Source organism: Paramisgurnus dabryanus, chromosome 16, assembly GCF_030506205.2.
Source record: "Paramisgurnus dabryanus chromosome 16, PD_genome_1.1, whole genome shotgun sequence".
Classification (NCBI taxonomy): domain Eukaryota; kingdom Metazoa; phylum Chordata; class Actinopteri; order Cypriniformes; family Cobitidae; genus Paramisgurnus; species Paramisgurnus dabryanus.
This window is the reverse complement of record NC_133352.1, coordinates 8,149,978-8,177,936: the sequence shown is the minus strand read 5'-3', so window position 1 is coordinate 8,177,936 and position 27,959 is coordinate 8,149,978. Positions and strand designations below refer to the sequence as shown.

At 37.2% G+C, this 27,959-nt stretch overlaps 2 protein-coding genes across 5 annotated transcripts; one reads left to right on the top strand and one right to left on the bottom strand.

Annotated features, from left to right (window-relative positions):
• The first annotated feature begins 120 nt into the window (after nucleotides 1-120).
• On the top strand, nucleotides 121-27,885 carry fut11 (fucosyltransferase 11 (alpha (1,3) fucosyltransferase)). 4 transcript variants are annotated; one of them, XR_010532377.2, is made up of 6 exons: nucleotides 121-249; nucleotides 902-1,574; nucleotides 1,654-2,276; nucleotides 4,334-4,494; nucleotides 26,006-26,080; nucleotides 26,170-27,885. XR_010532377.2 is itself a non-coding variant. In XM_065268015.1 (5 exons), the coding sequence occupies exons 1-4, from the start codon at nucleotides 230-232 to the stop codon at nucleotides 4,479-4,481; spliced, it is 1,464 nt and encodes a 487-aa protein (XP_065124087.1). In that variant the 5' UTR covers nucleotides 121-229; the 3' UTR covers nucleotides 4,482-4,494; nucleotides 26,006-26,087. The 4 variants fall into 4 exon arrangements, 3 of the variants coding, with proteins under 3 accessions (XP_065124087.1, XP_065124088.1, XP_065124086.1); XM_065268015.1 differs by lacking the exon at nucleotides 26,170-27,885 and having other exon boundaries at nucleotides 26,006-26,087; XM_065268016.2 differs by lacking the exons at nucleotides 26,006-26,080; nucleotides 26,170-27,885 and adding an exon at nucleotides 24,594-24,658.
• On the bottom strand, nucleotides 4,918-26,024 carry znf185 (zinc finger protein 185 with LIM domain). The gene is made up of 25 exons (XM_065268013.1): nucleotides 25,889-26,024; nucleotides 22,286-22,323; nucleotides 21,966-22,086; nucleotides 21,310-21,414; nucleotides 19,108-19,140; nucleotides 18,951-19,025; nucleotides 18,756-18,803; nucleotides 18,578-18,658; nucleotides 18,405-18,485; nucleotides 18,124-18,180; nucleotides 17,981-18,040; nucleotides 16,654-17,745; nucleotides 16,480-16,539; nucleotides 16,150-16,209; nucleotides 14,090-14,137; nucleotides 9,668-9,751; nucleotides 9,484-9,549; nucleotides 9,033-9,071; nucleotides 8,812-8,871; nucleotides 8,474-8,500; nucleotides 7,654-7,716; nucleotides 7,516-7,566; nucleotides 6,079-6,144; nucleotides 5,512-5,611; nucleotides 4,918-5,379 (listed from the first exon to the last, which is right to left on the bottom strand). Exons 2-25 carry the CDS (start codon nucleotides 22,293-22,295, stop codon nucleotides 5,281-5,283), a joined length of 2,586 nt encoding a protein of 861 aa, XP_065124085.1. The 5' UTR covers nucleotides 22,296-22,323; nucleotides 25,889-26,024; the 3' UTR covers nucleotides 4,918-5,280.
• Nucleotides 27,886-27,959: the final 74 nt, after the last annotated feature.

Here is a 27,959-nt window from a genome sequence, read left to right as displayed (position 1 = left end):
ATACATGATTAATTTGTGATTATTTTAATATACGATGTGGCTCATGTTGACTGGTTTTACCCTTCACAGACTATCATGATAGGACCGCTATTTTACCCTTCTTGCGTTGTAAATGCCACCCTCATCCACACCTCCAGATGGCAGTAATGTCTCGCTTTTCCTACTGATATTCCTCGAAGCAGAAAGCAACACACATCACAGAGCATCATGATTCAATAAAACTATCTATATGCGTTTGTCTTCACTCAGGTAAGAAATCATGCGATCAGATGAGTTTGTATGTGTGTTTTGTTTTGATTCTGCATCAAAATCTATTAAAATACCTCAAGGAAGCATTTCTGTGCTAATATTAGTGCTGTCTAAGCAGACAGGCTGTAAAACACAATGCTCACTAGACAATGCTTACTATTTGCCTAAAATGATGTCTAGGTATGTTGCTTGTTAGGTTTGAGAGGTGGTGCTCATTTAAAACACGTTTGGATACATTAGAAATCTTCATAGTTTTCAGACTATAATGCACAAGTATGCTGTCTGCAAAAATTGATCCAGTCTAAAGTCTGGCTGAGTTTTGGCCAAAGAATGAATAATATTTGTCTAAATACAAAAACCCTTTTTAATATTTATTCATATAGCAGACACATTTTTCAAAACAAATTTATATCAAACCAGATATTAAAAATAAATAAACAGTTTAATCTTAAAGGCAATGATAAATACCTGCAAGCAGCCATTACCGTGGTTCAACCCATGGGTTTTCACAGACAGTGTCCAAGAAGACTTTGTTAAGTAAACATCTGAGAAAAAGCAGAATAAAGACCCAAATTTTCTCCATCTGCTGTACATGAAATGTATGGTTAAAATGTAAGCAAACATCTTAATAAAATGCTGTGATTGTTTTCAGGTTTGTTATGGCTCTCTGTTTGTGGTTTGTTGCAATATTCCCATTATCATGTTGGGCTCAGGAGCTTTATGAAACAGTAGACGGTGATGTTTTCCAGCCTCAGAGCGCTCTTACGGATATGGAGTTTTCCACCGTGAACTCCTACCGTGGACCTGGAAACAACGACCGTCGGCCTAATAAAGACCTACCCATCCTTCTGTGGTGGAGCTCCAATCTCTTCCCTCATTTCCCAGGAGACACCGAGCGCGTGGACTGCTCCCGCTCATCCTGCATGGTGACGCGCAACCGCAAAGTCCAGCTGTATCGCCGCACGGCGTCCATCATCTTCTACGGCACAGACTTCAGGGCGTACGAAGCCCCCCTGCCACGTTTGCCCCATCAAACCTGGGCGTTGTTCCACGAAGAGTCGCCCATGAATAACTATCTCCTCTCTCACAGCGTCGGCATCAGGCTATTCAACTACACGGCCACATTCAGCAGAGAGTCCGATTATCCTTTAACCCTGCAGTGGCTGCCGTCGCTGGATTATCTTCTGACCCCGAGCGCGGTGTCTCTGGAGGAAAAGAACCGCTGGAGACGGGCAGGTCTTGCTCCTGTCCTCTACATGCAGTCTCATTGTGATGTGCCTTCGGACAGGGACCGATACGTGCAGGAGCTGATGAAATACATACAGGTGCCTACGGCTGTCTATACATACTGTACACAGGTATCATATTTGCAAAACATGAACGTGTATTTTATCTTCTCTTTAGATCGACTCGTATGGGAAATGTCTTAACAACAGACCTCTGCCTGCACATCTGGAGGACACCAGCACGGCTACTGGTGAGGACGGACGCTTCATGAGCTTCGTGGCCCGTTATAAGTTTCACCTGGCTTTAGAGAACGGCCTGTGTCCGGACTACGTGACCGAGAAGCTCTGGAGACCCATGCACCAGGGCTGTGTGCCCATATACAGAGGATCGTCTTCTGTGGCCGACTGGCTGCCGAACAATCGCTCCGTCATCCTCATCCACGATTTCGCCTCTCCTCGAGATCTGGCCGAACACATAAAGGCTCTGGATGGAGACGATGAAGAGTACTCGCGTTATTTAGAGTACAAAACGCCTGCAAAGATCACAAACCTGCGTCTGTTGGATGGGTTAGAGACGAGAGAGTGGGGCGTTAATGATATGAGTAAACCCAACTACCTGAACGGCTTTGAGTGTTTTGTGTGTGATCGAGAGAACGAGCGGCTGAACGCATTAAAGGCACACAAGAAGAATCCAGAACAGAACCCGATCCCTCTGCCAAAGATGGCCAATGGCTCACACATGGGATGTCCACTTCCCACTCCTGGATACGGATCTGTGGAGAGCATCGATCGTAATGACAGGTAAATTACTGACCAGTACGTCAGTGAGTTTGTCAGTGCTGTATGATACGGAATACTAACATGACCACTTGATTGTGTTACCATGTAAAGTCAATATTGAATCATATTTACTCTTTAATAAACAGACTTTGGGTACAAGTACTCTAGTGGATTAAAATAAAAATTTAGGGTGCTTTCACACATACACTGTTTAGGTCGGCCTAAATGACGTGTCAGTCTGGGTATGGTTAGTTTGGGTCAGTGTGAACACAACAGCCGCACTCTGGGTGCACACTAAGCAGCCGCTCCGAGACCGCTCTAAACTGGTGGTCTCGGAGCGGCTGTTGGCGAACTTTGGTGCGACCCATCTGTGTTGTGAACAGTGCTCGACCTCGGGCCGAACAAAATACAGGAAGGTCTCCACATGTTTGAGCCACTAGGCTTCCGTTGTGACGTGAGCTGGGTGTTATATTGTGGGTAAACAACAAATAAAGCCATCTTGGTCTGTTTTAGATATTCGCTATCCCCTGGCGGTGTGAGCTGATGATTTCCTAAAAGCATAGCTGTCCACCACACACAAAAAATAGTGACATTTTTATTATTTTTAATAGAGTAGCACAATTTTGCGTTAAAGCAAAGAAACTTCGCAAAGACGTGCATCGTTTGTCTTCATATCTTGCTTGCGTCGCTCTTCTTGTCAGGCTGGTTGTCGTGGAAACGTGGGGGGTGGTCATGGGGGTAAGCTCTGTCAGAGACCACTGACAGCGCTGACAGTTGTCACATGGTGTACGGTGTGGCGTTTCGAGTATGGTAAAAACAACATATGTGAACACGAACTGCACTTACTGAAAAATGATACAATGTATCACAGAGGCCGCACCACGGTGCGCACCAACATGTGAAAACACCCTTACATTCTTTACTCGAATTACTTTGACGAATTACTTTGTTAATTAAGAGAAAACCTTTCCCTGCCAATGACGCTTTCCTGACCAGTTTTTACGGTAATCTGTAATTATCGGTAATTCGCTATTATCCACTAGTATTACTGTGTCCTTCAGTTATTTTATGGATCAAAATGAATTGCTGGTCCAAACACCCAAATATTTATAAATTAAAATAGGGGAAATTGGGGTGCCGAAACTTTTGCATATGACTAGGGCTGTCACAATGATTAAATAATCGCCTCGTCGTTATTGTTTGACCTCATTGTGATGATTTCAGATCACCGCAATGATTGCACACCTCTTTAAAAAACACAAGGGGGAGCTGCAGCGCCTGTATAAACAAGACCGTATCAGATGGCCCTTCTTGACTGACAGTGTAATGCGATACTTCCAAAGCCATAGCCATTCAATAGAGTGGAAAAACAGCATTTAAAGCATTTATAATTCGTATAAACTGCCAGTCCAAGCAATTCCAAGTTTAGGGAAGTGAAGGATGCTATCTGTAAGGAATTTATTTTTTTGCAGGCACTACAGTCATGTGGTCCAGTACTAATATGATCTTAATAGGATTGGCTACTATTTAAGGCCTGTTTTGGTAAAGACTGTTTATTTTGATTGGATTTTTATTTTCAGTTATTTTTCAGACACTTTGTGTTTATTCCTAATAAAGAACTTTCATTTTTTTAAAATATATATTCATTAAATAATTACTTTTAAATATGTGTATGAATATTTACTGCCAGGTAAACATTGCAAAAAATGTTATTTAAATTATGATATTATGAATTGGAAAAAAAGTATGAGAATTAAAGGAACACGCCAACTTTTTGGTACTTTAGCTTATTCACAGTATCCCCCAGAGTTACACAAGTCCATACATGCCTTTTTTTCATCTCCGTGTGTGCTGAAAACTCTGTCTGATACACCCACTGCTAGCCTAGCTTAGCATAAAGACTGGAAGTAAATGGCTCCAGCTAGCATACTGCTCCTAATAAGTGACAAAATAACCCCAACATTTTCCTATTTATGTGTTGTGATTTGTATAGTCACACCTTGTACAAATAACCTTCTACTTTTTTTTAAATGACATGTTTGTAATAAGACTCTGTCTGTGTATGTGTTTCTTCTTAGCTGGCTCCAGATGTGGCCGCAGGACTACTGGCAGAGTTTGGATCAGGCCGAGGGTTTAGAGTCGCTCATCAGACATAATGCGTCTGACCCGTCTTTACTATGGCAGCACATGCAGAACATCGCTGGGAGGAGAGCTAGAGGTCAATGAGGTTACACTTAAGGTACATCACAGATATGAAGAATGAGGCTTCACCACATCATTTAATTTCATACTGAAGAGACAATCCTGAAGTAAATGTGTGCATATACAACTCACACGTTATATACAGATCACAATGATCTTCTTATTAAAACGTCCTTTTTTTTGATTAAATTCATCACGTTGCAGATGAATATTACTGCAGCACTATGATGGACACACTTCATTATGATTTTTACTCCTGACTTTTGTCTTTTATACAGTAGGTGAATTACATTTCACCCCATAATTAAAAGAAAATGGCATCATAGTAATGAGACTTGTCCATATTTTAACCCTTTCTTGCACCTGTTTATAGGTATTCATTTACCTCAGTATTTTTTTATATATAAAAAATATTTATATATTTTCTATTGCACAATTTTGTAATAATCACAATAAAGAGTGAATACAACTGTGTTTATTTATGAGAATGCTGTAGTTTAGCAATACAGAAAACATATTTGAATAACAACAGACCAATATTCAGAGTTACTAAAAACAGCTATTTAACAAGGCTTTCTGTTTATTCACTACAACATCTGATAACAATCAACTTGCTCAAAGTGAAACTTGTTCATGAACAAAATAGCAGAAAATAACTTAATCCCCAAAAACAAGAGTTCCTCCCACTATATGAAAGCATTCTGCAGATACAGATTGATTTATATGATAGATGCTCACATAAGTTCTTGTATCAGTGAAGATCAAATCTATAAGTCATCTATAGTAATGAAGGATTTATTCATTTGTCCAGGATGCGATTGGCTTATAGGACATTATAATAGCAGCTCTCACAGTGAACGGTCCCGCGGTGCAGAAACATGTTGTAGAGTAAATCACCCATCGGTTTACTGCAAATACCACACTGAAGTGTGAAGAGAAAAGAAAGATGACTTTTTAAATTCACGTTCTGTTTAAAACAAGCTGTATACCATGATATGAAGTAGGGCTGCACAGTATATCACACAATCTGCACAGGTGTCTTTGTGTGTTGTACCTTAAAGCAGTATGGGTGACAGGAGATGTTCAGGTGCTCGAGAGTGATCTTGTCATTTCCCATCAATTCTCCACAATATGTACAAGGACTTCCTTCACGACTAAAGAAACAAAATCGGGTCAATGTTCAGAGCTCATATGACATCAAACGATATCTCTGATCTTCCTATTTATCCCGTTTCTTCACTCTTTTAAAAGGAAACGATACATCCCCACCCTTACAGTGTTATGTAACATACAGTGCATTTATTACATCATCTCTCTATATGTACCACATATCATCCAGCATCATCAAGTCAAAAATAAATCAAGCGTTACTTTCAAAAAATAAAAAAGTATGTATCTATTAAAGACCTCCAGTTAATAACTGTGTTTGGGTATCTGAATAAAAACATAATAAAGTGCTTTACTATTGTTGTGCTTTTCGTGTAAAATTCATATTTTATCATTAAAAAACACTTCTGTGACTAAAGAGTTTAAACATACACTGGATAAAACATCACAAAAATGATTATGATAATGACCCCTGACCTGTAGTCCTGTTATACTGTATGTATTTCTGTAATACCTTGAATGATAACTGCTGGGGCTGCTGTAATTGTAGCTGGAGGTTGCCGAAGTCACATACTCAGAGCTGAAAAAAAACATCATGGGTTAGTCAAATCTATACAATGGGATTGGCTGAGAAATGTTGAGTGGGTATGCATTAATTTCTGATAACCGCACACCTAAATTGTCAAATGTCTTAAAAATAGGCACCAGAACAATGTTTGTGGTAACCGTGGTATAAGAGGAATAATTGACTCCGGTCCTTTGAAAATAATGCACACCCACGGTGTAACGCAGTTGTGCCACATTGCACCTTGGGTGTGCATTAATTTCTTATCATTCAATGGCCCGTCGTCAATTATTCCTTACTGATACCACGGGGCTGTTGAATGCTTTCTGATAGGTTGAGGTTTGCATTATTTTTTGATAAACACACACCTGACCTGTCAAGTATCTTAAAATAACCAACAGAGGAAGGTCTGTGGTAACTGTGGTTTAAGAGGAATAATTGACGACGGGCAGTTGAATTATTTGAAAATAATGCACACCTACCATCTGTAAAATATCTATATTTATACCACGGGTCTGTTGAATGCTGTATTCTGATTGGCTGAGAAATGTTGAGTGGGTATGCATTAATTTCTGATAACCGCACACCTAAATTGTCAAATGTCTTAAAAATAGGCACCAGAACAATGTTTGTGGTAACCGTGGTATAAGAGGAATAATTGACACCCGCAGTGTATCTCCGCTTTGCGTCGTGCCGCATTGCACCTTGGGTGTGCATTAATTTCTTATCATTCAATGGCCCGTCGTCAATTATTCCTTACTGATACCACGGGGCTGTTGAATGCTTTCTGATAGGTTGAGGTTTGCATTATTTTTTGATAAACACACACCTGACCTGTCAAGTATCTTAAAATAACCAACAGAGGAAGGTCTGTGGTAACTGTGGTTTAAGAGGAATAATTGACGACGGGCAGTTGAATTATTTGAAAATAATGCACACTCACCATCTGTAAAATATCTATTTATACCACGGGTCTGTTGAATGCTGTATTCTGATTGGCTGAGAAATGTTGAGTGGGTATGCATTAATTTCTGATAACCGCACACCTAAATTGTCAAATGTCTTAAAAATAGGCACCAGAACAATGTTTGTGGTAACCGTGGTATAAGAGGAATAATTGACACCCGCAGTGTATCTCCGCTTTGCGTCGTGCCGCATTGCACCTTGGGTGTGCATTATTTTCAAATAATTCAATGGCCCGTCGTCAATTATTCCTTACATATACAAACACAGCATTACTACCTTAGGTGCACATTATTTTCAAATAATACGTCAATTATTCCTTACAATGACCAATTAAAAAAATACACACACTTCCTGTTTCTATTGTTAGGTTGTGCCACATTCATTCTGTATTTTTGTAATGAAATTATGTGTGTAGTTTACCTGTTATCAAGATGTGAATTGTTTACATATTCTTTAAGATAGACGAAGCTCCTAGTATCCAGACAAAGCAGACATTAAACAGGTGAACACAAACTCTTTGGTTATAATATAATAAATAATAATAATAATCCCACATACTTCTTGGATTCAGATTCTGGTAATTTCTGTTCAGAACGGTCTTCTGTTTTAGTGCTGGTTGTGCTAAAAGAATAAATGTGTTAGTAAGTTTGCATTAAACATCATAAGACGTGAGTGACCATACACAACAGACATAACTGAAATATGATTTATTTTAATAGGGCAATGTTTTAATGGAAGTTGAGGTGAAAAGAAAAGGCAGTATTTTTGTTTCATTAGTTGACACGTTTACAGTAAGATCTTTAAAGACATAACAATAGGTAACCCAAGACATAATGCGGGCTATCCTAGAAAACCTGCCCATATGTATCACTGCTCCATCTTCTTATTTCTCAACGGAGATAAAGCAGGAAAATCTGGTTTAGCCCATGAAACCATACATGTGTGACTAATACATCGACTATTAAAGATGCTTTCAACAGCCCGACACAGCTGATTTTTTACATAAGTTTAGATTTATAATTAGATTTTGAATTTATCTTCTTTAAGACATTTTATATTAACTATCTATCTCTGTCTATAAACAAATCATTCATTTTCTGAACAGTTAAATATATCAGCGTTTGATTTATGAATGTTTAGTGATCTATTATGGATCCCATGATGAGATTCTGACTGTCTGATCAAATCTTAAGATTCTTCATTTTGTTGATATTATAAATCTGCAGTAGTTTGATTCTTTCTCATATTAAATAACATGATGTGACAACATAATCTAATAGTTTCATTTTATTAATTCAAACACCCATCAGAATAAACCGGGTTGGCACTGACAGTAAATAATCTCATGAAGTTTACACAATAAAACATCAAAACGTACCTCTCCATGTTCACAGTCCAATTCCTCCTGTAAAGATTCAGATGTTAAATATTAATACAGTATATTTGTTAAATGATGAAGTCTTCAGTGATCTATGAACATGTGCACGTGTAAAGGTGTGTTAAGGTGTTCGCTGTTTATATTTAAGTCTCAGGTGGAGTTTAAGGGTTGGGTTTGACTCAAACTACATTGCTGATACCTCCTACGTGACTTTAACCCATTGTGCTATTGACCGTTCTTAAGACCATAATATAATCTGAATTTACAACAACATCTGCTCATAAAGATGCACTTTAGAGTAGAAAACACATCCTGTAGATATTTTCACAATGAATTACCTTGTTGTTTTAATTGGACTGACGTCCTCAGAAAGAGACACCAAAGTATCTGTGGACATGCTGTTAATAAAATACAAAACAAATCAACTTTACATGTAATGAAATGCAGAACAAATACAAACACTAGTCAGGGGATTTAACTTGAGTTTAATTTACTCAGGACGAGAGAGAGAGAGAGAGAGAGAGAGAGAGAGAGAGAGGCTATAAGATGAGATCAGTACCTTTTTGTGGACTCAAATGGATCAAATGAATCATTAGAGCTGAAAAACAAGACAGTTTTTGAGAGAGATTTTACACAGAGTTCAGAAACACACTGATAGATATACTGTAATAATACTGTAACACATTAACAGTAGTGGCTCTATTAATAAAGCAAACAGATGTCTTGAGTATTAAAAGGTGAAGTTAAGTTTTTTTTTATTTATTTAATACTCTCCTTAACCTATATAGTATGTAAGATGTTTGATTTGATGGTTGATTTTGCTAAATATTGTGACCTTGTGGCAATATTACTACATTGCTCTTTCTCTTTCTTGAGAGCAAGCATCTAAACAGCTGAGCTAAAGGAAAAAGCTAAAGATAAGATGCTAAGATGAAGATAAAATGATTGTCATGAGACGTGAAGGTTTACTGTAGTCATGCTTAAAAACAAAAGCACTCGTTGTGACATACCTGTTGAAATCCCTTGACTGTTTGACAATCTGAGATGTTCTGGTGTAAGTGTAGTCGGTACTGAATCTGAGAATATCAATTCATATTCAGTGTGAGCACGTGAGATTTATTCATTTACTCTGGTTTGAATTTTTTGTTGCCAAATTAAAGTTTAAAAAATAAAATGAAAAATAATCAAACTCACTTGGTGGCACCAGTATCAAAAGGAATGGCATCATCTGTGAGCAGGTCCAGACTTTTCTGTGTCGGTTTTGTTTTGGGCAGAGGACTGCAAAGGAAATCAATAAGATCAAAATCACTATACATTAAAGGGAATGCACTTACATGTTAATATGAACATGTACATTACATTTTACTATATGTTTACTGAAAAGTACATTTCTGTAAACACTGAAACATTTTATAAAGTAAATAACAGTGGAGTGGTTTCCCAGACAGGGTTTATTCTAGACCCAGACTAAAATGCATGTTTGGCAGTGCCTTTATTTAAAAATATCTTGTACTGCCATATTTTAAAATATATCAGTGCCATTGTTTTGTCTCAAGATGCACACCCGTATAGTGTTTTTTTTTTTTTTTTTTGTAAGGTTTGTTTGTAAAAACTACTTAAATGTCCTAATATACCTAAGGCCTAGTCCTGGATTAATCTAAACCCTGCCTGTATAAACCCTTTCACTTAATGAAGACTTAGGGCCCTATCTTACACCCAGCGCAATTGACTTTGTCAGTGACGCATGTATCAGTCGTATTTTGCACCAGCGCACAGTGGGTTTTTCCCTCCACAGACACACATCGGCAAACTAGGGAATGAACTTGCGCTCCCTGGGCGGTTCAGCGCAAAAAAGGAGGCGTGTTCCGGCGCAAACCATCCCTGATGCTATTTTGCAGTTTCAAAAAACAATTGCGCCACTGACCAAAAAAAAACTAGTCTAAAGTCAGTGACGCGTTGCGCGTGGTTCATTCTGCTATTTTAAGGGCGCATGCTTGACCATAACGTATAGCGTGCACAACGCACTTTGCTTTTCTAATCTACACAGATGCAACAGTTATTTTTGCAAATCATAAATTGTTACAATAAAAAATATTAACACATGAGATAAGGGAAATCATTGTGGTGAACATTGTGGTGATAGTTTTTATTTATTATGTGGCTGCGTTAAAAAATTCTCATGCAAATAACGATTAAAATATTTTCACAAGTTTGTTGTGTGGCTGTATTACGTTTATTTTATGTAAATAATAATTAAAATTTTTTCATAAGAAACCTTAATGTATATGAACTTGATTTGTAAGAGTACTTTGGGGTTGGACCTTGCTTGCTTTTCTTGGGTCCGATTTCAAAGCCCCCAAACCCTTTCAGCTGTGAGGGTGGACGCAATGATGTCCTCTGCTAGCGTCAGGTACTGTTTAGAAGCAGATCCACCTCCCGTTACACGGCATGCCCGATTTATGCTGGCAAGCTTGGGATTCCCCCGTCTCCTGACATCATTGTAGCGCTTGGCGCAACGTCCTGGGGATGCCAGCTGATGAGACAATTGTGGCTATTTCCTCTCACGCCTGTTTAACCGACGCTGATTTGGGTGAGTTTCTCCCATCCCCATACAAAACAACTTCTCTGTCTTTGACTGCTTTTACAAGAACGTGGGTCTCCTCGGCTGTGAACCGCTCCTGGCGTGCGCCTGGTAAATCCGTCATAATAATAGCAACCCGCCATGGAACTTGCGCACTTTCGTTTAAAGGGAATGTTGGAAGACGTTCTGATTGGTTTATTTGAGGTTACGTCCAAACCACACCTATGAATAATGAACCTACTTCAGACCAACCCCTTATTGATTTGCGCCTGGCGCAAGAGTTATTTCTCCCGCCGGGAAAATAGCAACAGCGCCCAAGATCCGCCCACAAAGTCACTTGCGTTTTGCGCTTCACACTTGCGTTTCAGATCGTTAAAATAGGGTCTTAAACTATGTTATACATACAATGTTGACCCTTCCTAATTTATTTATTTATTTGCATGTTTGTCACACTTTATGTTTCAGATCATGAAACAAATTTAAATATTGATCAAAGTTAACACAAGTAAACACAACATGCAGTTTTTAAATAAAAGGAAAAACAAAATCCAAACCCACATGGCCCTGTATGAAAAAGTGCTTGTCCCCTAAATCTAATAACTGGTTGGGACACCCTTAGCAGCAACAACTGCAATCAAGCGTTTGTGATAACTTGCAATGAGTCTGTTATAGTGCTGTGGGGAATGTGGTCCACTTATCTTTGCAGAATTGATGTAATTTAGCCACATTGGAGTGTTTTCGAGCCTTTTTGGTCATGCCATAGCATCTCAGGGCGCACTCACATTATCCAAACCAAACCAAGCCCCAGCGCGATTGTCACCCCTCCCCCAGATGCACGCACTCACACTGTACTTCTTATCGATCCGAGTCCAGGCGCGCTTTCGTCATTAAGATGCGATTGTTTTGAAAAAAGCAGGAAGTAAAGCTCTCTCTTAACACTGGAATCCACCGTAATGATAAGTCTGTGTTTTTCATTCGGAGTCGTTTGGTGCGCGATTACAGACAGCCCTCTCACATGTCATCATATTGCTTAGTTCATCTGTCACGTGCGCAGCTCAGACATTCACGTAACCCCGCTGCGCGAATCAAAAGGTTTTTACGGAGGCAGATGAAGGTGAGTGGTCGCGCAGCTGACGTCTTCACCTTTTGAATCGCGCTCAGGCGCGATTGCGCTCACACCACAGCCTTCCACGCCTGAGCCCAAGTGAACCGCGCTCCGGCCCACCTCTGCAACCCGGCCGCGGCGCGATTAAACAATCCGCGCCCGGGCGCGGAACGGAGCGATCACACTAGTCAAACAAACCAGGCTTTGGGGGTCAAACGCGCCCGAGCGCGGTTTGGTTTGGATAATGTGAGTGCGCCCTCAATAGGATTCAGGTCAGGAGTACTTTTACTAGGCCACTCCAAAGTCTTTATTTTATTTTTCTTCAGCCATTCAGAGGTGGACTTGCTGGTGTGTTTTGGATCATTGTCCTGCTGCAGAATCCAAGTTTGCTTCAGCTTGAGGTCATGAACAGGTGACTGAACATTGTCCTTCAGGATTTTTTGGTAGACAGCTGAATTTATGGTTCCATTTATCACAGCAAGTCTTCCAGGTCCTGAAGCAGCAAAACCATCACAATACCACCACCATATTTTACTGTTGGTATGATGTTCTTTTTCTGAAATACTGTGTTACTTTTACACCAGATGTAATGGGACACACCCCTTCTAAAAAGTTTAACTTTTTCTCGTCAGTCCACAGAGTATTTTCCCCAAAGTCTTTGGGATCATCAATGTTTTCGATGTTTTCTGGCAAAACTGAGATGAGCCTTTATGTTCTTTTTGCTCAGCAGCGGTTTTCGTCTTGGAACTCTGTCATGCAGGTCATTTTTGCCATCTCTTTTTATAGTGGAGTCATGAACAGTGACCCTAACTGAGGCAAGTGATGCCTGCAGTTCTGTGGATGTTGTTGTGGGGTCTTTTGTGACCTCATGGATGAGTCCTTGCTGCGCTCTTGGGGTAATTTTGGTCAGCTGGCCACTCCTGGGAAGGCTCATTACTGTTCCATGTTTTCGCCATTTGTGAACAATTGCTCTCACTGTGGTTCGCTAGAGTCCCAAAGCTTTAGAAATGGCTTTATAACCTTTTCCAGACTAATAGATCTTAATTTCTTTCTTTCGTATTTGCTCCTAAATTTCTTTGGATCTCAACATGAGGTGTAGCTTTGTTCTACTTCATATATACCTTGTATAAAACCTTACCTATTATATAATATATCCTCTATAGAATCAGCTATGTCTGGCTTTCTCTCAAGTTTTTTGTCCCGCCTAGGACTTTCCTAACTTCCTGACAAATAAAAGCAGGAGGTTTTTTCTCCTAGGCGTTTTTTTCAACCCCTGGGGAGTCGGCTGACATTAGCTTAACTTAGCACCCTCTTTATACGTTACATTATTACTATGCTCGCTAGTATACGGTTTAATCTTAGCCGATGTATTCTGCTGCTTATGTTGTCCATCGATTTTTTTTATTTTTTTTATTGCATCTATTAATGTAAAGCTGCTTTGAAACAATTAAACAATTGTGAAAAGCATTATATAAATAAAATTCAACTGAATTGAATACTTCACTTTGTCAGGCAGGTCGTATTTAAATGATTTCTTGATTGCGAACAGGCGTGGCAGTAATGTGGGATTAGATTTTGTTTTCCCTTCATTATAAAAATCTTCATTTAAAACCTGCATGCTAAAATCCCTTCAAATGTTAATCTCTAAGCCCATCATGCACAATTTAAAAAGTATTGTGGCAAGTTACATAAGGTACTTAAAGGCTTGGTTACAAGTGTCAATTCCAGTTATAACTTGATATATATAACAAACCAATTTATATCCGTAAAGGATAGTAATTTCTTTCTATTAATTCCCCCAATATTTTACATAAAAAGTCTATAGTAACATACTGTTAATGCACATTACACATACAGTATATAGGTAATGGCATCTGAACAACAAGACTACTAATTGAAATATAAAATTTGCATATATATCCTCTCTCACCTGTCATCTTTAAGCAGGTCATTACTGAGCATATCCAGTTCAGGTTTACTACAGAATTAACAAAAACACAAATAATAATGAGCAAATGTAGAGTTTGGGTAGAGATGATTGGGTAGAGAGTAGTTTATAAGTAGTCTATATGGAGTTTTAGTGTCCTCTAGTGCAGTGTTTCCCAACCAGGGGGCCGGGGCCCTCTGAGGATCCTCAGCATTTCTAAGGGGCCTCAAGATGAATTATTCAAAATAAGACTAAACAAGCATTAAAATAAGCGAAAACAAGCAAAAATCATAATGTTTCTTATTTTCTTGGCCATTTTAGTAGCGAATATACATTTGTCTACTCAAAAAAATGATTCATTGGATTATCTCAGTAAAATTGTGGGCAGGATTTCCATCCAAAAACTGCTTTACACAATAAAAATATATTGAGTTAGTCCAACTCAATTTAAAGTAAATGGCAATACTCGATTAGTTGCCTCAACTCAATTTAGTGTAGTATGAATAATTTAATTTAGTGTAGTTTGAATAACTCAATGTAGTGTAATCTGAATAACTCAATTCTGTTATTTTATATAAAACGTTTTTTTATCAAACTAATTAGCATAAGCACATGTTAGCATGCTAATAATACTAACATATGATACTTTGGATGAGCATGTGAGAAGAGACTGATCTCCAAACAGGCATTAATACAGTGCTCATTAAGAGAGATATGTCACATCCACAACCACAAGCGCCACTCTTCTGCACGATGGTAACCAAACAATTTGAAAAAAATATAACACAAATGCGCTTCTAAACACAAAAAATGACTCTCCAAAAGCGGTTGCATGCAAAGCATGCTGGGAAATTCTTTTTTTTAGAACCCAGACTCAAACTAAAGCACTATTCGGACGGGATTAGTTTTCCAAACAACGTTTGAGTTTCAACGTGTCCCCCAGGACGTCTGTGATTTTATGTACCGATTCGGACGGGATTAAAATGATGCAGGCTATTCCAGAGATGGGAGTGTCTGTTTCATGCATTTGGGCGTTCCAGAAGAGCACGTGCTCTGGATACGCGTGTTTGTAATGTTTAATATTTTGCTTTAAATGTAAAATTATGACAGAACATGTAATTTATCAATTTAATTTTAACAAATCAAAATAAAATATACAAATCCTCCTAAGTAACGTTAGCCTACGTGTTTTATAAAACTGTCTGCTTATAATAAACCCAAAGAAATTAAGAAATAATGATTAATAACAATTTATTATCTTTATTAATTCACATTACCATTCCGGAGTTGAACAACTTTGAACGGAGTTTCTTATAACGTTAATGATGGCCAGTCTTAACAGTGTTTGATATTCAGCTCATCTTGATTTAATTATTTTATTTTGCCGAATGCGAAAAAACATCCATATCTGAATGAATGGGACTAAGGAAATAAAATATACGCGCATTAGTAAGACCTTACGGCAGATCACGTTGGCCAAAACACGAAATGAACAGCGTTTTCAAAAGATATTGCGAGCAAACACAGACATTTGCATCCGGACGGGATTAAATTTCTCAGAGGACCTCTGAGTTCGGCGAAAAACAGTAGGTAAATTGCCCTGGAATTCTTACGGAGATCGTCAGAGAAAAACACAGACATGGCCGATTCGGACGGGATTAAAAACACAGAGGACCTCTGAGAAGCACGATTTTCTCAGAGGTCCCCCTGTAAAACTAATCCCGTCCGAATAGGGCTTAATTGTGTTAACGCAATTAAAAAGAAATCAATAAATTATAGTACATATTCATTTTATGTTAGACTAATTAAATATATATACTTATTGCTCTTAATGAGGTATTTTAAATTCATTGAACACAATTTTAATGTGTCATTTCTAAGAAGGGCTTGAATCATCTTAGCTCTCTGTAATTTTATTTGGAAAAAATCAGTGAGTGATGGGCCTTCAAATATTGTTGTGGGCAACTAGAGGGCCTTGAAGTGAAAAAAGTTGAGAACCACAGCTCCAGTGTCATCTCAGTTCATGATAAAGAGTGAAACACAAGAGATGATTGAATACAAACCTCTCCCAGAGATCTAGTAGATTTTCATCCTTCACACCACTGCTCTGTTTAGGGTCAGTTCTGATAAAAAACAGATTATATTATCTGATGAATACATGATGACAGTGTGAACAGCACAGGACATTTACTATGGTAATGATGTGTTTGTTGTGAGACAACAAGGTATTATAACATGACAATAAATCTAATACATTAAAATCAATGACAGTAAACTCACTCTTTTTCACTGACTTTGTGAATATGATGTGAATTTATTTCATTTACACATAAGTTATTAGTCATCTTTCTATGACAGCTTGATCATTATGAATGAATCAGATCATCATGTACCTGGCAGGCTCCGTCTTGAAAGATATCAGGGTATCAGAAAGTGCTGTCAGGCTTTCAGGACTACAAAGTCATAACAAATAGAAACATTTCATCATCAATAAGAAATTAATATCACATCAATATTCAGACATATAGTCTCTCTCTCAAGTAAAGTGGATATTACTATGCACATACCTTGTCTCTGGGGTCGATGATGTTACTTTTATCTGAGGTGTAGTTTTAGTTGATGTAGTATCAGCTGCTGGTTGAACTGCTGATGTTTTTACTTCAGTTGTTGTTTTAGTTTGTGTTATAGAATTAGTTTCAGCCAATGGTTTAACTTCTGGTGTGGATTTAGACTCAGTAGTTGTTTTAGTCGGAGTCAATGGTTTAAGTTCAGCTGCTGGTTTTGTTTCAACTTTTGTTGCACTTTCAAATGTTGTTTTAAGTTCTGTTACAGATTTAGTTTCAGTCACGGTTTTAACTTCTGCTGTAGGTTTAACTTCAGTAGTTGTTTTAGTTTGGGTTGTAGATTTAGTTTCAGCCATCGGTTTAACTTCTGGTGTAGGTTTAATTTCGGGAGTTGTTTTAATTTGTGTTGTGGATTTAGACTCAGTTATTGTAGTTTGGGCCACTGGTTTAGTTTCAGCAACCAGTTTAACTTCTGGTCCGGGATAAGACTCTGTAGTTGTTTTAGTTTGGATTGTAGATTTAGTTTCAGCCACCGGTTTAACTTCTGGTGTAGGTTTAACCTCGGTAGTGGTTTTAATTTGTGTTGTAGATCTAGACTCAGTTATTGAAGTTTGAGCCACTGGTTTAGTTTCAGCCGCTGGCTTAACTTCTGTTGTAGATTTAGACTCAGCTGTTGTAGTTTGAGTCACTGGTTTAACTTCTGGTGTGGGTTTAGACTCAGTAGTTGTTTTAGTTTGTGTTGTATATTTAGTTTCAACCGCTGGTTTAACTTCTGTTGTAGATTTAGACTCAGTTGTTTTAGTTTGTGTTGTATATTTAGTTTCAACCGTTGGTTTAACTTCTATTGTAGATTTAGTTTCAGTTGTTGTAGTTTGAGACACTGGTTTAGTTTCAGCCACTGGTTTAACTTCTGTTGTAGATTTAGTCCCAGTTGTTGTAGTTTGAGCCACTGGTTTAGGTTCGGCGAAGGGTTTTGCCTCAATTGCTGTTTTGGTTTCAACTGCTGTTTTAAGTTGCGTCGTAGGTTCGGGTATAGGTTTAGGTTCTGGTTTAGTTTCAGGTGATAAATCTTTCACTAGTGAGGCAGGTTTAATTCTGTAAATACAATAAAGAAGAAGAAGTAAGAGTCAGCAGTTGAATAGATGAAGTTTTAGTTTAGTTTCAGCCACATAAAACGGCTGATTTAAAACAATGCATCTACTGCATAATAGCACTTTACTGTGATTGGTACTTTACATATCCTGTATGTTTTTATTATTATTAAAGAATGTATGGAGCAACATTGTAGCAATACTGTAGTTAATACTAATACTAATGTTGTTTAGTTTACCTTGGTTGAGGTTTAGATGGAAGAGAAGTGACTGCATCTTCATCATCACTGATCACAACCCTATAAACCACACATGCACTATTTAGCCATCAGGATATGATGCTGATCAAAACATAGTGTTGTCAGTTGAATATTTTGGGTACCTTTTAGCAACAAAAGCGACACTCGTCTGACTGGATGTTTGAGGGATCTCTGGGGCACTGGACAAGTTAAGCATGAAGTCAGATGTCTAAATTCTTAGATTTATCATGAAACACTTAAAGCATCTGAGATGCAGTTCATTCAATCAAAGATATTCATGTCTGTTATCTGGTGCACATTTATCATATTAATTTACCATTCCTAAAAGGAATTATGATGTTACTCTGGTACCGTTTTAAAAAGTTATGAGATATTTTGATCAATCACTTATCTATAAACTTACTCAAATTTTTTAGCAGCAGACAGTACGTATGAGCGGCGACTGGCTGCTGATCCTTTAAGGACGCTGCTGGCTGCTTCTTTCCTGAATAAACACATAAACAGAAGATAGATTTATAAAGAGGAACATGACATCATACTTTAAAACACCTTAATTTAATCATTGTGTCATCGTACCTCTTCTCTATCTCTTCATCATTCAGAGAGGCTTCTGACTGAAGCGCTGTTTCATTGTTGGATCGAATCGTGTGAGGAGCTCTGGAGAAACATATTCATCAAATATATGAATAAGTATAAATATGTACTCAAATGTGTTTAGGTGCATGTATAAATCTGTGTGTCGTTGCTCACTTACATCTGCTTGTAACTCTCAGATGGCTTTTTGGTGAAGCTTTTCACCCCGCTTGAAGAGGAAAGAAACAGTGAGATAACAAACAACTGTATTCGCATTTATTTTCCAGAGCAAAGCTTGTTTTATCTATTCAGCCTGATTAAAAATGATTTCATTGTGTTTTTATACTAAATAGAAATCAAACGATCATTCACTTACGCGTATCCATTGGATGATGATGATGATGATGATGATGATGATGTCGGCTTGGCTTCAGTTTTTGTGAAAACACCTCTGCAAAAGTCAAGTTTCTGACATAAGGTGAAGTTGTATAAAGTGATTTTGGTTTGTATTGAGAGATTTTACGATGTTTTACCTGATCAGGTATCCAGAAGTAGGTGCTTTAGCTCTGTGAAAATATCAAAATGAAGCATTTCAATTATTTGTCATTTATTAAAAGAGTCACATTTAAAACATTACAGCACTCAGAGTTCAAATGCAAAATCCTCTAAATGCCACCTGCGTCAGAAATGTAGTGCTCGGCAAAGATTAATCACAATTAATCACATACAAAATAAAAGTGATTTTTTTGCATAATATGTGTGTGTACTGTGTGTAATTATTATGTTTATTTAACCACATACACACATACATATATATATATATATATATATTTCAAATTTCTTTATATATATATTTATTATTATTATTAATTTATATATATATATATTTTTTCAAATGTATATACCTTATAGAATATATAAAAATATAAATAAATATATATAGACATGTAAATGTTTATTAAATACATACAGGAATGTGTGTATTTATATATACATAATAATTACACACAGCACACACTCATATATCATGCCAAAGATCACTTTTATTTTGTGTGCGATTAATCACAATTAATCTTAGCCCCGCACTAAAAATGATATTAACCAAATGTTCTCGTCATGTATTCCCTGAACAAAATTATAAATGCACTTTTGTTTTTGCCCTAACTTTTTATGAGCTGCACTTCTCCTTTGCTGAGATAATCCATCCTCCTCACAGGTGTGGCATATCAAGATAATGATTAGATAGCATGATTATTGCACAGGCGTGCCTTAGGCTGGCTACAATGATAGGCCACTCTGAAATGTGCAGTTTTATCACAAAGCACAATGCCACAGATGTCGCAAGTTTTGAGGGAGTGTGCAGTTGGCATGCTAACTGCAGGAATGTCCACCAAAGCTGTTGCCTGTGACCTGAATGTTCATTTCTCTACCATAAGCCGTCTCCAAATGCGTTTTACAGAATTTGTCAGTACATCCAACCGGCTTTACAACCACAGATCACGTGTAACCACACCAGCCCAGGACCTCCACACCCAACATCTTCACATTCATGATCGTCTGAGCCCAGCCACCCAAACAGCTGCTGGAAGATCAGTTTGCATAACCATGGTTTTCTGTACAAACTGTCTTGGGAAAGCTCATCTGCATGCTCGTTGTCCTCATCTGAGTCTCGATCTGACTGCAGTTTGTCATCGAAACCGACTTGAGTTGGCAAATTCTCACATTCTCAATGCCGTCTGGCACTTTGGGGAGGTGTTTTTTACTGTACAGGGCACACAGCATGTATGGCGTCATGTGGGTGAATGGTTTGCTGATGTCAACATTGTAGATCGAGTGGCCTATGGTGTTGGTGGGTTTATGTTATGGACAACAAACACAGGTGCATTTTAATAATGGAATTTAAAATGCAAAGAGATACTCGGTGGTCATTAAAAATCCAAGAGATACTTGGTGGTCATTAAAAATCCCAGGATGTCTTTCGAAAAAGAGTAGGGGTGTGCCCCGGCATCCTGGCCAAACTTGCCTGTTGGCCACTAATCATCCCCTCATACTAATTGGCTATATCACTCGGTCTCCTCTCCACTAATAAGCTGGTGTGTGGTGGGCGTTCTGGCGCAATATGGCTGCCGTCGCATCATCCAGGTGGATGTTGCACATTGGTGGTGGTTGAGGAGATTCCCCCATTCATATGTAAAGCGCTTTGAGTGCTGCAGAAAAGCGCTATATAAATGTAACGAATTATTATTATTTTATTTTTATTATTTATACTGTGATGAACTCCTGAGGCCCATTGTTGTGCGATTCAGGCAAATGCTGGTCACACCAGATACTATCTGGTTTTCGGACCCATCAATACAATAAACTGCACATTTTAGAGTGGCCTTCTATTGTGGCCAGCCTAAGGCACACCTGTGCAATAATCCTGCTAATCATCATCCCATATCAATAATGATAGACTCAATGCTTCTTCGATATAATGCTTTAAATATAAAGATTTTTCCCGTCCACGATTGTCTTAACACTGGACATTATAGGACACAGAGTATTTTTTTTAGGGGAGAAGTCTGTAAGTAATTTCTCTACTAGCACCGTTACTTTTCATTTCATCCAGATATTCAAAATAACTTAACGTTCATTCACTCTCTTCAACAATACCAGCATAGAGTTAAACACACATCCCAAACACTGTAAAACAGCGGTATAATCAGTGAAGATGAATAGATGAATGTTTGTACTTCTCTGTGTTGTTCGTGGGCTCAGGAAGTTTAGTTGTGGGTGAGGACACCGGACTGGTTTCTTCAAATACACCATTTGAGCGAGTCGCTCGCACCTCAGCGATCCTAGAAGAAAAGGAAAACCTTGAGAAACTGAGCTCTTCATATGTGGTTAAGACATTCGAGCTGGTTTATTGCTGCATCATACATTTCTTTCAGTGAACATGGATTGGATCCATTTAACATTAACAGGCCAACATTACAGGAGAAACACAAAGTAAAGAGAAAATGATTCCTTTTAATTTCTTATAAGATTTTTGATTCACTTTTATATTTGACCTAATGCTATAGCTAGTTTTAAACTCAGCAAAAATCATTATGATAAATACGGGCACTGAACATACTTATTGTTTAAGATTTTATCATTCATACTCAGTTTTTTTTTATTATTATTATTTTTTGGGCCATTTTTGCCTTTATTTGATAGAAAGTAATTTCAGAGATGACAGGAAAGTATAGGGTGAAGAGAGGGGTATGGGATTGGCAAAGGACCTTGAGCCGGGATTCAAACTCGGGTCGCCAGAAGTGCGTATGCACCATGTGTCAGAGCACCGTCCACTACACCATCGGCTCCGACATTCATACTCTATGTTTTGTTACTGTCATGTCTTTCTTACCATGGTTTCTCTTCTTCCTTTTCCTCTTGATTTTCTTCTTGATTTCTTTGTATCCAGCTGTTGTCTCCTTTCAGAGCCGTGCGGACTTTGGTTGTCTTTAGAACAGACTTTCTGTCCCCTTCTGTAAACAAGACAAAAACTCATCAACTATTACAATTACAACCGCAGTTAATTAAAGGGAATGTCAGAAATAAAGTCTAACAATAAAAGTTTTATGTGTGTTGTTTCAAGCTATGCGTGACATGTAGCACAACAGGATTTATCTCCATAAATGACTGATTTACTACAGTAAAATCATGAAAGAAAACGCCATGACTCACCGCCAGACATTGTGTGTAGTGCTCTCTTCAAAAATCACCTGAAGAAAAGAAATGAGAGAGTTTTAATACTCTGATAATGAATCTTATAAATATATTTTATTGTCATGATTTATTTGAAAAGAAACCTAGATAGTTTTGTTTGTTTGTCTGAGAAACTGTTCTTACATTTGCTATATACACAAAGCTGTATTCATCCATTTATTACACCCAAATATATCTGTTTGTGTGTATATACTGTATAGTTACTTTTTTCACTGCTTAACCCTTAACTGTAACCCGTCCTGTATATGGGACAACTAAGTTTACTTCAATATTTTTTATGTAAATTTTAATGTATCACAACAAACTATATATTGTTGGAAAAGAGTGAGAGTCATAATTTATATAAACATGTATATCCTATAAAATGTCACCGTCCCGCCAGCAGAATGCTTACGTTTAGTTCAGTGTTTTGCATATGAATTATTATCAAATTATGGCAAACTATATATCGTTTGGGAAAAGATTGACATAGTGTGAGTCCTTTTCTAAAATGTTATGGGCCTACAGGCAGCCCCACATTGTTTTTACATATTTATAACACTATTATAAACCTAAAAACCTTGACAAACTATATATCTATGGAAAGCTCAGTAGTAAGAGTCAGTTTGTAAATGGTCACGGTCCCACATGTGGGCCCACTTTGTTTATACATATTTATGACACTAAACCCCTACTCTATCTTGACAAACTATATATCACCGGAAAGCTCTAAGAGTGAAGTTATCATATTTCAATGTCATCTGATGATAGAAATGATGTAGTGATAGTTTTTGTTACATGACTTCCCCCCCATAGGAATGCATATTAATTGTATACATTCATAACACAATATCCTATTATAAATCTATAAAAATGTTGACAAGCTACATATCAGTGGAAAGCTCTAAGAATGTAGTTTTCATATTTCAAAATCTTTTAGCAGTAGAAATAATGCAATGACAGTGATTTATTAACTTGTTAGAAGAGTATGCAGCAAACCGTTGTGACACAATGTGGCCTTTGTTGGTAAACCACTAAAAAGTCACAAACCACATTTTTTGTGATTTTAATTTGAAATTTGGATCACAACTACTTGAGACTCATGGCTTCGTGTTTACATTATTAAATGTATTTATAATACATTTAAACTGCTATAACAATTTTTCTGTTTCATATTTTTACCTCCAGGCACTTCAGTAAAAAAACTTAATTTGTCTTCTTTAAAACAAGACCAAGATTAGGTTTCTATGTATATTAATTTAAAGGTGCATATCAACTTTTCTCCCCCGCACCCCAAAAAGAGGGGGGCAGTAGTTAAGAGGTTAAACGAATAAATTAAATAGAAACACTCTTCTTCAATAAGATTACATTATAGTTAATCACACTAGTCAACATGCACAAAAAATCCTCCTAGTTAATGTTTACTTAACATTTACTAATATAATAAAAAATGAAAAGTTTTGGTTAAAATTACTTTATGCACACTGATGATCTTACACGGAATTGTATTTTTAAAAACTAGCATTAGCAATGAGAAATAAACGCTGCCGCTAATGCATTAAACAATGTTAGCAAAAAGCGTACAAAAGCTTGAAGTTACATAAAATCAAGAACCACTGCTTTATTCTTTAACATGGCATGTTAGTAAGAATAGAAATAGATACTGGGGTAAATTGTAACAGGTTTGGGATTAAAAGTCAGATTAAGCTGAATGCAGCAATTATTGGCTAAACAAAAAACACATTAGCATACATTCAACCATAATATAAAGGTTAATTCAGCTGCCAAGACAAGGCCTTGGTTTTTGTCATTTTTACCTTTAAAGTTGTGTTGAATTTATTTGTGTTTCATCTTTTTTTATAAGTTTAATTTTTTTATTTAATAGCAGGGTCAATTGCGACTAAACTTATCACATATTTAGTGCAATATTTTAACTAAATACAGTACAAAAAGTTTATTGTTGTGATCCCACAAAATAATCATGTAGGGCCTATGGCTCTTCAAAGAACTCTTCAATAAAATAATCATTTATTATATAATCTGAATCATTTTACATTACAAATCATTTTGTGTTATGGAAGTCAAAAATGGTTCTTCTATAAATTTAAAGCATTAAGGTTTTTAGGTGTGTTTAAACTTACTCTCGAAAATGGACCCATTGAGAGAAATAGTAGAAGTGTGACAACTTGCCCCAGTCTTCCACATATTTTTAAGCTTGTTTCCTTATTTATCCATACAATGTTTAATTTAAAGCGTTTCCATGTGAGTCCTATGTATTCTCCTTCAGATGCTGAGATCTTTATGATCATACACTGTCAGAAGAAAAGCTACTGAACGTGCCACTAAAAAAAGGTCCTAATAATCACCATTTTGTACCTTTTGAGGTACTCTTCAGGTATGAATGTATATTTACACGTGTGAGAGCTTTTGTATTTCAGAAAGAGTTTCACGCCATTATTATTGTCTCTGCACCAGCTGCCATTTCTAAATCTTCCTATAATAAGCATTAAAAATCTCCTCTGAATCTTCATGAACACATACAGTATAACTCTGCTTGGGCGTGATGCTCGTTCTAGAAGTGTTGAGATTTTATACGATGGACTTGTTTAATAATCTTTTCATTATAATTGCTCTGCCTGCTTGACTGCCCGCTTCATTTCCTTCAACACAGAAAACAGGGCAGTAAAGGCATGTTGATAGCCTATAGTTATTTTCTTAATAATTTAAAGTATTTTGAGTACAACAGCTTTTCTTCTGAAGGGCTGTAACTGTGAAACATTCGGTGAGATTCCCGAGTATCATTTCATAACCATGTAGTAAAGCCTGTCCATCAACTCAATCAAGAAAACACATTCTGAGAACACAACATTTGCTAGGATCACATCCAACAAATGAGTCGAGACGAATCAATCCATCCGATCAGCTTTGTTCTCTTCTGAACTAACAGAAATAGACTTTTATTATGATATTTAATGTAATATTTACTTAAATGAACATTAGTGCAATCCACTAAATACACTTCCCTTCATCAAATCAACTCATCACACTTTCTTTCATATCTTTAATCATCAGTTTGCTTCCTCACTCTAAAAATGCCTGAGTTATATTTAACCCATAATGGGTAAATATTGGACAAAACCCATACTGGGTTATAACCATATAACAACCCATCATTGGGTCATTTTTAATCCAGCATGTGTCTAATATTTACCAATTATGGGTTAAAAAAAACCAAGCAATTTTAGATTGAACAATACTCTCATTATCTTAAACGTACAGTGTGACTCAACGCTTCTTCTCATTACACTTATTTCTGGACTAAAATAAAGTTTAAAGAATTCAAACATAGCCTAGTCAAAGTCAAGTCAAGCATTTCTTCTTCAAAAGCAAACCCTAGACAAGCGGTACAGTGACTCAATGTGACCCCGTCATGAGTAAACAACACAGTTTGAGTAAGAGAAAGCTGAAGGCCAAATAATGATACTTTCACTAGAAGAGCTAATGTACAGTTCAGATAAAGAATAAACAAATAATCTCACACGATAACAGAGCAATATAAGTGTTGGACATTTGAGGACGTACCTGTTGAAGACGAGTGCTGAGCTGTGGTACGATCACAGACTTGCTGAGCAATGCTGGAATATTCCTCTGAGTTGAGTAAACACACAATGTGTTTAATGATAGTTGTGTTCTCCACAGCACCCAGCAGATACGGGTGTGGACACAGACCTGCCCATCCAGTCCGGGAGGACTTAACCAACCCACCAAACCTAGGTGTGTACCTGTGCATGTGTGTCTATGTTATGGGTGGAATCAGAAAGCGTGTTCCTGTCATGCCTTTATTTGTTTGACTTTTAATGCAGGTAGAGGACAATTGATGGATGTGATGTCACACCAAATCTAAACCGGCTGAATTGAGATCCGGTCCAACGAAACAGAAACTGGTCAGAGTGCCATCTTTGGGTCTGGTGAAAGCTTTCAGGTCAAGTCTCTATTATAACATAGCTTGTGTGCTTCAGCAATTTCAGTGTTTACCATCATCATCATCATCACTGGAAGTCCTGCAGGTTTGATTTAGACTGAATGAAAAGGAAAATCTTTCTTTAAAGTCTTGCACGTGGCAAACTTGTGATCAGTGTGAATGTAAAAAATAAAAAAGTATGAATCTATAAAGACTTCTTTATGCCATCATAAAATAAATATTCAAGATTTTATTTTTTGATATCGATGAATAGTTCTAGACAAAACGTTTCACTTGACCTCGAAATCTTTGAAGTATGAGAGACCATTGAGACTGAAACAAAACAACTCTCACGCTGAAAATGTATTAAATCGCAAGCTACAATACAAACAGCTTACATAAACCTGTGAATGTTTAGTCAAGGTGAAAAGATGAGTCAGTCATATAGAAGTCATGAAGTGAGCTATGTGTGTGTAGGATATTCACTAATCTCAATCAAGATCATTTGCTGTCATCATCAGACACATTCACACCCCGGCATGAGGCAGCTTTAAAGATCTGATGGGGTTTCGCTGTAGGTCACACCTCGACTATGATGGTACAGGAACAGGTTTGACAACAGCGAGTCATAATGATAATGATTCATATCTGCGATAGGAGAATTTCAGGTATCTGAACAACACCCATTCAACGCCTCCTGGAGGAATCACAAATATCTATCAGTCAAGGAAACTTACTGTCGTACTTATGCAATACAGCTAGCTTAGGATAATGGTTATATACACTGAAGACTGTGGATGTTGTGTGAGATTAACTATTTTATTTGGTGGTAAAGGTGATTTTTGATCATTTTGACGACAAAAAGTAAATTCAACATCAAACTATTTATCAACCTGTTTACTTTATGTTCCTGATCTTATTAGGGCTGTGCAAAAATATCGATACTGCTAACTATTGTGATACTTTTTTTTTACCACCGATAGTGTATCAATATTTCAATATCTACTATTGATATTTAAAAAAATCCCATCAAATCCGTCTGTGTGCTTCAAACGACTAATTCAGCTCTATTTTGTACATTTTTGATAAAAAAGAAAAAGTATTGCAATGTATCGCAGCATGCAATTTATTGTATCGTATCGTATCGCGATACATTGTATCATGACACATGTCTTGCCAATACCCAGCCCTAGATCTTATTGTGTATAATACATCAATACACAGTATTCAGAAGTCTGAATGTTGTTAGCCCTGAAATTACAGTACGTAAGGAATAATTGACGACAGGCTATGAGTTATTTGAAAATAATGCACACCTAAGGGGTTTATTATAATGCGTGTTTGCATTATTAGCAAATAACTCAAGGAAACGGATTCAATTTGATTATTTTAAGACATTTGACAGGTCAGGTGTGCATACGAAAAATAATGCACACCTGTGGAACATTTCTAAGCCAATCAGAATAAAGCGTTCAACAGCCCCGTGATATAAATAAATATAATGTTGCAAAATACCTGAATGCTGGTAAGCATTGATCACATAAAATCAAGTCTGCATTCTGGTTATGCAACATCCTGTCAAATCCTGACACCTAAATTCTTTCCTGTTTTTCTTTTGTTGAATATTCCGGATTTGCATTGTCATTTCATATTGATTTTAAGCTTTTAATAGGCTTTATGCCCAGCTGAACT

What these genes read in the sequence shown, in the direction of transcription:
- znf185 (XM_065268013.1), bottom strand. An exon ending in TCTGAGAGTTACAAGCAGAT is followed by an intron (nt 18,659 to 18,755) that starts GTAAGTGAGCAA and finishes ATGTTTCTCCAG; the next exon opens with AGCTCCTCACACGATTCGAT. An exon ending in TCTGCTGCTAAAAAATTTGA is followed by an intron (nt 18,181 to 18,404) that starts GTAAGTTTATAG and finishes TAACTTGTCCAG; the next exon opens with TGCCCCAGAGATCCCTCAAA.
- fut11 (XM_065268015.1), top strand. Translation starts at nt 230, where the DNA reads ATGCGTTTGTCTTCACTCAG. An exon ending in ATGCGTTTGTCTTCACTCAG is followed by an intron (nt 250 to 901) that starts GTAAGAAATCAT and finishes GATTGTTTTCAG; the next exon opens with GTTTGTTATGGCTCTCTGTT. An exon ending in AGCATCGATCGTAATGACAG is followed by an intron (nt 2,277 to 4,333) that starts GTAAATTACTGA and finishes GTTTCTTCTTAG; the next exon opens with CTGGCTCCAGATGTGGCCGC.